This window comes from Pimephales promelas, chromosome 2 (assembly GCF_988280905.1).
Source record: "Pimephales promelas chromosome 2, fPimPro1.hap1.1, whole genome shotgun sequence".
In the NCBI taxonomy this organism is placed as follows: domain Eukaryota; kingdom Metazoa; phylum Chordata; class Actinopteri; order Cypriniformes; family Leuciscidae; genus Pimephales; species Pimephales promelas.
The window spans coordinates 19,180,556-19,190,723 of NC_142770.1; the positions used below are offsets into that span (position 1 = coordinate 19,180,556).

General features: G+C 39.2%; 1 protein-coding gene across 1 annotated transcript; it reads left to right on the forward strand.

The window, feature by feature from the left end:
* The first annotated feature begins 409 nt into the window (after positions 1–409).
* LOC120491844 (5-hydroxytryptamine receptor 3E-like) lies at positions 410–7,350 on the forward strand. The gene is made up of 8 exons (XM_089119148.1): positions 410–574; positions 3,001–3,045; positions 3,141–3,247; positions 3,497–3,666; positions 3,755–3,921; positions 4,021–4,231; positions 5,565–5,756; positions 7,052–7,350. The coding sequence occupies exons 1-8, from the start codon at positions 410–412 to the stop codon at positions 7,348–7,350; spliced, it is 1,356 nt and encodes a 451-aa protein (XP_088975274.1).
* Positions 7,351–10,168: the final 2,818 nt, after the last annotated feature.

The window sequence follows — 10,168 nt, forward strand, 5'->3', positions numbered from 1 at the left end:
CTGAGCAGTCCAGATAAAGGGTAGGTGATGATTAACAGATGGAGGGGAATGATGGGAATTGCAGTTCAGGTGACAGGTGAGACCAGAGAGATGTGAAGGCGCACGCTCCATGAAACTAACCCTCGGCTCGTTTTGATGACAAAATTTTTAAATTTTGGGTGAATAAATAATAAATGTTAAGTGAGAAATTGATTGTTAAGTGATCAGATGATGATTTGCTAAGCATTATATTAAACATTAAATGTCATGTTTGTGTAATGCTATTCTAAAAATGTATTATAAACAGTTTCGGTCTTTAATTCAGACAAAAATGTGTTCAACTGATATTTTACTTCACTGAACTGAAAACACTTATTACTACCTCTAGTTATTTTGTTTAATATATTAATTTCTTCTTACAGCACTATTAATGAAACCTGCAGGGACTATTAACTGCTCTGAACCAACTACAGATGCTCTTTTAACAGCCCTGAAGGAGAACATCTTTGGCAAAACTGAAGTGAGGCCAGTTATTCACCCGAAAACTCCCACAAACATCAGTGTGAGCTTCATTCTGTATGGAATTTTAGATGTGGTAAGTTTATTTAATATCACAGACAATCAAATGTGTGGGAGATAAGACAAAAGAGCCCCTTAAAGGGATAGTTCACTTTGAAATTAATTTTTGATCTGTTTTAGCTTACCCCAAGGGCATCCAAGATGTAGGTGTCTTTGTTTCCGCAGTATTTTCAATTTTGATATTTTTAGGTCAAACCATTCTTGTCTGTCAGTCATTTAATGGAAGTTTATGGGGTCTACCCTAGGTTCACCTCAAAGAGCATGCACAGAGAAGTCCAAATTAAACATGATTTAAAGGGCACCTATTATGCCCCTTTTTACAGGATGCAATATTGGTCTCAGGTGTCCCCAGAATGTAATTGTGAAGTTTCAGCACAAAATACCCCACAGTTAGTTTACTATAACCATTTGAAAATGTCATTTTTGGGGTGCCTTTGGGTGAGGGCGTCATTTGCATACCTAAGGCAGTCGGTCTAGTAAACAGAAGGGATGAGACTGAGGATGAGAGACCCACTGTCATTCAGCCATACATGTTTGAATCGGAATATATAAATAGTCTCTGATCAGACCCAGATGACGAAGAGACTCCGGCAGAATAAACGCAAATGAAAATGGACCAGTACGTCTCAGTATGGTTATTTGATACATTTATGTACTTCTAGAGTTGTAATCGTGTCCCCTTTGCATTTACTGTATGGATGTGCAAAACACACACACAGACACACACAAACACTAACGTTGGCGCAATTTTTTTAAACTACAAACATACTGGGATTTGCTAGGTTTGCTACGTACAAGCAAAATTACATTAATGCGAGGGACCTGTGGTGTCATGTGTACTTGTCATACAGGTGCTTCTGTGGCAAATGTGAGGAGATGGCTAACTTACAGAACAAGAACATATATGCAGTTTTTTATACAATATCTTTAAAAATCTATATATTTATAAACGAGTACAAACAAGTACAAACACACTATACAAACAAGGTTTAAATTGTATACACAGACATCCTACAACAACGATGATGACAACAACTTTAGACAAAGGTAAAATACACTTACTGTTACTGGAGGTGTCGTTGGATCGCGTACGGTAGACGACGACTATCCACACTTGAGGATTAACTTTTAAGCAAGACCTGCTTTGAATTGACCCTCGTTCACAAAACAGTCAGAAAAGGATTTGCTCAAACATAAACTTATTTATGAAGGAAAGGCGCCACTTAAACTTCCAAAATACAATACATCCACTGTGTTTTCAGTATGTCATTATTACATCCCATCCCACAACAGACCACTTAATTACCGGCTGTCGTTGAAACAATGGAGGATGGTGTATATCACCGAGGGCGGGATCTATGCCACAACCACACTGTCAATCAAACCCCTTGCTCAATTCTACATCACAGAGCGCGGAATCTTAGAACAGCTCGTCTGAGACAGTGTGATATATCAACAGACAACACAACCGCGCAAGAAATCCCTTCCGGCGCTTTCCAGCACTTGCGCAGGACAAAGCGTCTGTGCTCTCGGATCACTTGCACGTGGCTGTGGTTACAAGAGGTAAAAACGATATAAATACTGTTCGTTTTCTAGCTAAAACCGCTCGTTTCGTGTCTTGGGCCATCAGTGTGTCCTTACATTTACGAGTCATTCAATCGTGTTTAATTTGGACTTCTCTGTGCATGCTCTTTGACGTGGACCCCCTATTCCTGCATTATATGACTGACAGACAAGAACGGTTTGACCTAAAAATTTCAAAATTGAAAATACTGTGGAAACAAAGACACCTACATCTTGGATGCCCTTGAGGTAAGTTAAAACATATCAAAAATTCATTTCAAAGTGAACTATCCCTTTAAGAAAAAAAAAAAACATACCAGAGGCAAGAATCTGAAAGTGGGCAGAAATACAAGCAGATTTTAGAGCAAAAACAAAATAGAGCTCTAAATCTGTGCAACCCGGTCAGACTAAATGAGTTTCTATAGCACGCAGTGTGTTTATCGTGCAATTTATACACGAAAGTAAGTTTTTACGTGCATACTGGGATATGCATGGGTTGGTTAGGGTAGGTTTAGTAGTGGTGTGGGGTGCGTGTGTATTATACGTTTGGGTAGAATTAGTGGTGTGGGGTGCGTGTGTATTGCACGCAAATGAACTGCGTATCAAATGCACGAAAAACTGCGTATCATATGCACGTAAAAACTCATTTTCGAGAATAATTGCAAAAATAAAGCCAGTGTGCCTTTGTGACGACAGGGCTGAGTGAAGTTGTGTATTTCAAAAGGTTGGCCAAGTATTGAACCCTAAGGAATCCCTAAAATTTAGTGTGAATGATATTTTAGAATTTAATCAATTAAGAAATAAATGTTAAGGTGCATGTCTTTAGACAATTGTGGGGTTGGAAATGATGTACATTCTTATTTTATTATTTTCTTTCAGGATGAAAAAGCTCAATTATTTGAGTCTTACATTTGGGTGTTTATGGTAAGACCTTCTGCAGCGTTTGTTTATTCATCTAAAGAAGTGAGATCCCTCACAATTTCGTGTAGCCTTTATTATAATGATACTTTGTTTTATAGGTTTGGAATATTGAAGGCTTGAGCTGGGATCCCGATGAATGTGGAACAGACAGAATCTCACTGCCAAGAAAACAACTGTGGAGGCCCGATATTGTCATCAATGAATTGTGAGTTCAAAAGCGTCAAACTATTATATTTGATTAACTGTATGTCAATGCTGATTATTGCAAATAAATCTGATTATTCCAGCATATCATGAAATGTTACGAGACTTTTTGCACTTTAGTACATCTGACTTAAAAGCCTACTCAAAAGCTTTAATAAATGTGATGGATAGAAGGAATGCCCTGTAACATTTGCATATACCCTTTCCTAATGCTGCTGTTTCTTTGTTTTGTTTTTTTTTTACTCTAAAGCATGGATGAAAATAAAGTTCCAGACACATATTACCTCTATGTCCAAAATACTGGTTTAGTAACGGATGATCTTCCAATTCATGTGATCAGTTCCTGCAACATGGACATCTACACCTTTCCATTCGATATTCAGAACTGCACATTTACTTTTAATTCATACAAGCTCTTTGGTAAGTTGGCTTGACTGGAGGGTAGATTTTCAGTTATAACTACAACATTTGTACATTTGACCCCTCATTAGTTTGCTCTTTTCTACAGCGACAGACGTTCAATTGTCTTTTGTTGAACCAGTGGAGGAAACACTTAAATTTTCCCTAGATGCAATGCAAACTAAAGGAGAGTGGGAGCTAGTCACCATGCAAGCTGAAAAACCTGCATTACGTCCTGAAGACCTAAAAACATCTTTTGATGCACTCATTTACCATGTATGAACGCACAGAAGTTACATTTGGATAAGGATAAATTAGGAAAAAAAAACATTTTTATTGGAACATTTATTAAAGTTTTTATATTTTATGATTCAGATCGTTCTCAGGCGTCGACCGACCATGTACGTGGTGAACCTCCTGATTCCCAGCTGTTTCCTCATTGCTGTAGATCTATTCAGCTTTCTTCTACCAACTCAGAATGTGGATCGATCTTCCTTCAAAATGACCCTCATCTTGGGTTACACTGTGTTCCTGCTGCTAATGAACGACCTGCTGCCCGTCACAGGAAACAGCTTACCTCTCATAAGTTTGTATAGGAGCTTTTTATTGTAGCGTTACACTTTTCATAACTAGGCATGTGACAAGCTTCCAGAGTCAAGTACTTATTCTGGCTGCACTGTAAGAAAATGCTCAAGTTAAAGGAGAACTCCAGGACAAAATTAACCTTTGGTCTAAAAACACATTGGTACCTAGGCTACCGTTCTCTGAGATTTGTTTTCATGATAATCGAATGTAAAGAGTTTTAAAAACTGTTTAGCTTATAACGCTAGTATACAGCGGCAAATAATAAGTAAAAAGAAATCACTAGTTAATACCACTAACAAGGCTCGAAATAACCCCACACTAACAGTAAAGTAATGAGGGTCCCTACATGCAAACCAAAGCATTGAGAACTTTTGTAAGTGTACAGACCGTTTAATAAGAAGATACATTATAAAGACAGTCCACTTCACGTATACAGGCAGGAGCCATCTTTGGAAATCAGTCTTGACATGTCCAACCACTGAGAAAAGTACTGATAAATAGTAATTGACTTTGTGTACTTACTATAGGACTAGGGTAGGATTAGGGATTGGGGTTAGTTTGTAATTGCATGTCATTTTCAGGTCCCACTTTATATTAAGTGGCTTTACGTACTATGTACTTACATTGAACAATAAGTTAAATGTATTCTTGTGTTCCTGTTGTATTGTAAAACACTTTTGCTGCTATTGAGGTGTGATACGGGTAAGGTTAGGGACAGGTGTGGTGGTATGGGTCGGTTTAAGGGTAGGTTAAGGTGTGAGGGGAGGGTCAACTGTGTAATAGTAATTATAGCTGTAATTACATGGTATTTTTAAAATATAAGTAAAATGTAAAAACATGTATGTACACAATAAGTCCGTTGTATCAAATTATTAATTTTATTGTAAGTATATAGTACTTAAAGCCACTTAATATAAAGTGGGACCCATTTTCATGTTTTAAGTTTGTTGGATAAAATCTAGTGTGTATCCAGATTTAACCATTTGAATTGTTGACTGATCATAAAATGTCCTATTACAATCCGATGTCCAAATATAGCCATAAAAGTGCGTGGCAAAGTTTGCTCTGCTCTTGGTAGATTGTGATGGTCATTATGGAAACGAGCTGGCAGCATCTTTAATTTGCACATTGTCAGTAGATCGCTCGCAAAACTTTCCACACCCTTCTGTGCTTTTCTGGGATTTCAGTCTCACAGAAATTGGCCTGTTTTATAAATCTGGCCCAAAAATGTCTTGCCACTTGTCACAGTCATTGTTAGTTATGACAGGTTTAAAGCATATTTCCTCTCTTGCCAACATTACATTTCCTCTCTTTTACATTAAATCTCTTTCCAGATGTGTTTTTCTCTCTCTGCTTGGCACTGATGGTGGCCAGTCTTCTGGAGACAATTCTTATCATAAATATTCAGTGTGGCTCCAGTAACTATGGACCGTTACCTCGATGGGCCAAGGTGTTTTTCCTCAACTACCTTGCTAAACTTGTTCTTTTAAGCAAGAAACCCAGTGACCAAAACTATGGTCCTGAAGGTAAGTCTTATGCAAAATTAAATGTGTCTGTCTAGTGTTGTTTATAAAATTAAAAGATAAATGTACTGATGATCTACTGTGGTGACACAACAGGCTGAAGTTTTATTTTCATTTTTGAACTAATCATTTCCAAATGTCATTAATGGCTTGTTTCCACCGAACGGTACTGCACAGTACAGTACGGTACGCAATTATTTCCATTTAGTCAAAAGTTGTGAATGGTACCAAAATGCTGAACTGTACCGTACTACTTTTTCAGGACCCTTCCGTTGGGGTACCTTAGCACAGTGGTACATTACCAAAAGGGTGGAGCTAGACTCACTGCAGAACGTTAAGTGGTTGACAGAGAATCGTCACTTGCGCGTGCTACAAGGGGAATGACAACATACGAAGCACCATTTTTTTAATATACAGTTGAAATATAATTCTACTGTTATTGTGTCACGTAATGTAGTTTTAAGAGTTTCTCAGGCGAGAATGTAGTTATTTAAAGTTCAAATCTATGGTTTATTTATAAAGATTTATAAACATTTGATCCAGTTTGTGAGATCCATTCCAGGCGATCACCGGGCGCTCGGCACTCATGTTTCTCTCCTGGAATAGCCTTTCCTCGGCTAGTCGTTCAGACATTTGCTGCGTCTCTGTAGTGGTTAAACATGAGATATAATTCATCTTGTGTAGACCTAACGGGCAATCTTTAGTCTTGTGAATCTATAATTTGTTCCCTGGCCAACTGTTTTGGCTGAGGGCTAAGTGAAGTTTCATAACTTTATATATTTAGGCTATTTAACTTTACCGTTGTAACATTAGACTAGATTTTTTGCTTCATTTCTTATTGTATAGCTTCTTGTACCTTATACTTTTATAATGGCTATTATTGATAAAACTGAAATTTAAATAAAAGAGACAGGGACTAACCCTAACTTGGCAAGTCCAAACTTTGCGTACTTAGTATTGAGAAACGCCTAATGCCTTATCTTATTGACACATACAGCCACATGTCGAGAAGCAAGAACAAGATCTACTGTATGTCATCCATTGTTGTTTACTATGTCATTTTTTTTTCTTTGTGCAAAAATTACGTAGATAATTTCTTTTTCAGTATAGGCTACACCACGTCTATCAATTAAGGGTACTTACAGTTGGCGGTGGAAACGCAAGCCAGATTAGGGTTTACCATCCCAAATCGTACTGTACTGTACCATACCCTCCTGCTTAGATGAAACTAGCCATAAGAGTAATCCATTTATATATATAAAATGTGTTTATTTCAACAACTTCTCTTGTATCTGTAGAGCGCCGAACTGAGACCAAATGCTGGGATCCTGTAGTTGACACCCCTCTGAGAGAAGCGGCCCATAACACAAATCCTACACTTCAGGAACTGAGGAAGATAAGCCATGAGTTACTATCCATCCGTCAGCAGGTTGATAAACATTTTAAAACTGATGAGAGCGTAGATGAGTGGGTACATTTGGGTGAAGTCATTGACCGCTTGCTTTTTGGGATGTATCTTATCTTTCTCTCAGTGAGTTTCATCACCATTTTTGCAATTTGGCTGTCCTGGTACGGTGAAAATACATCAAGTAAATAACTGCATTGCACGAAAATGAGTCCTGTTAAGTGTATGATTACTGAACCTGTAAAAATGTTGCCATTTGTTAAATTAAATGGTCTGTAATGAAGATTTTCTGCCAATGTTAAGTTTTGTTTTCATTGATTTTGTAATCCAACTGATTGATCAGTATAAATACATGTTGTAGGATGTTTATTTTCAAATGTACTTAGTTTAATAAGCTATGATAGAATGACTGCTTCAAGAAACTCTTGAGTTTCTGACAAAGGGTCAGTACAGCAGTGGAAAATTAATTGTAAACTTAAAGGTTCTATAAGCGATGCTGGGCCAAAACATTTTTTGTCACATACATCAAACGTCTCCTCACTATCGGCTAGCTGCCTGTCCCCTAAACACACTGTAAAAAAACGTGGTCTCTGTAGACACCACAGGCTCCACAAACGGCAACAAAAACAATCATGTCTTACCCGGACCACGAAACCTAACAAACAGTGCTCCAGCCAATCACTGGCAAGAAGTATTTGAGGGTGGGTCTGGGGGGTTAGTGCGCATGCACATGAAGGGTGTGTGGGTGTGAAGGAGAGCAGCGAAGCATCAGAGGGAAGTTTGAAAAATTACCGACACATGACCAAAGAGACGTCGTTCTGAGGAACAAATTAAAAAGAAGAAGGATTCGGATAAAGAACGTGCGAAGTTCCGAATTTACATCGGTAGCAAAGCTTTTGAACGATGGCGAGAACTCCGGCGGAAGGGCTTCCAGTCCGACATTCAGGTTGCTCTGTTTTTGCTTGACAGGTGGGTAACGTTAAATTGTTTTTTTCTTCTAAATTGACGCTTATGTTCGCCAAACCCACACAAGGATATAATTAGCTAGATCTATGCACGTTCACAATTATTTCAAAAAGCACGGAAGGGAGGGGGAGGAGATGAGATGCGGAGGAGGGTGGGTCTAGCTCCGATTTGTTTGAAAATATTCGAACGTCAACACCCAGGATCGCTTTGAGAACCTTTAAGCACTGTAAAAACATTCTTATGTGTTAATATTACAAATGGTTTTAGATAACTGTATTGTAATGGGAGTTTATATATAGAGCCAGTTCATGATTTCTGTTTTTGGTCTTTTGAGAAATCACTGGTTGATTGGTTGGTAAATGGTTGAAATATAACAAAAATCCTTCTTACTGTTGTTTGAAATAAGTGAAAAAAAAAATAATAAAAAAATATGTATAGTTTCTGTCTGAAATAAGTGAAAAAAAATAAAATCTGTTACGAATCTATGAGGGAGGACTCAAGCTCAGAATGAGTGATAACAGGTTTTGTTGAAAGACAGTTGACAAGAAATGGTAGGTGAGGAAGTGATAACAGTCCAAACAGTAGGCGGGGGGACAAAGCTCAATGACAGCCAAGCAGAGAGGGTGGCAGTTGAGACCAGCCCAAGGTGAACACACTGGTGTTCTGGGGTAGATGTGCAGCACAAGGCCAATGGATGCAGCAAGAACCAGACAGAATGATACAGCACACAAAGATGGACTCACACAGGGCACAATCAGTCACTGCACCGGTCTGGCTGCTTGGTAGAGAGGAAGCAACCAACTTGCAGGGCTGGAACAAACAGGGAACACAACAAATACAAGACAAGATATCCAGGCACTATATACAACTGTAACCATGAGCAATAAGTAACAGGTGATGTAGTACAACATACTAAATGACAACGAACTGGCATAAAAGGAGCTGAGAACAAGAGAAACAGGTGAGCACATACAGACAAGAAACAATCTCAGGCAAACGAGGACTCAACAAGGAAGCATCCGTCGATAGCATTATGCGTCGACAAGAAGCCCCCAACACTGGGCTTAGGCGAGGAACCAAGGTTCTTCCACATGACCGAGGCATGTAGGCATAGCCGAAGGGTGTCAAAACCTTGATCATGTAAAAACATATTTCCCCTCGGACAAAACCCCTTGGTCCTGAGCCACCACTGCAGGGGTCTTGTGTACAGAAGGCCAAAAGTATTTATGTTGGATGCAGCTACCATGAGACTAGCTGCCATGAGACCCACCAGTCTGAAACTGTTTTACAGTGAGATATTCCCCATTTTTTTCACTTTTCTTAAAATTTGTTTTGTTGTCTTTTTTTTCAAACAAACACTAACGATACCAATTCCTCGGAACTGGAAATCGCAGCACACTGGATCTGGCATGTGAAAGCTAAGATAGGGCAGGGACCGTCCCAACCCTCGCTGTCAGATCCATTTGTGAACCCTGAAATGTGAGTTCGCCAGCACGGGGAATGCAAACCGAACCGTCCTCCTCGAAGAATATCCGGCGGGAGCGGAGCGTCCTCACGGATAGCTTATTGCAATGCTCACAGTCAGCCCCCTGGAAAACTGACTGTTGGCATGCTCCACTCCCAAACAGCAACAACAAACGGATGTGCGTCATCCCACTATGACGTCTTGCTCTTCCATTGGACTGATTATACATGTGCTTCACGCAGAGCGTTCCCACTGCATCTCAAACACAGCTTGAGCTCCCTTGAAAGGGATCTATAAATAAAAGTCCAAACAAGACTTGACCATGACATTTTCAATGATTCAAGTAAGTTAACACAAGTAAACCAAGTAAGTTAACACAAAGCATGAATTGTTACACCATGAATGTTACACCATGATAGTTCGAGGGCAAGAGTGCAGTTCCACTGAAACTTTTTCAGAGGCTCCTGGGGCATATGGCATCCGCAGCGGATTGCTTCATATGAGACCGCTTCAGCTGTGGCTTCGCGATCGAGTCCCGAGGGGGACATGGCATCGCTCAAAGTTCCAGTAATTCCGACC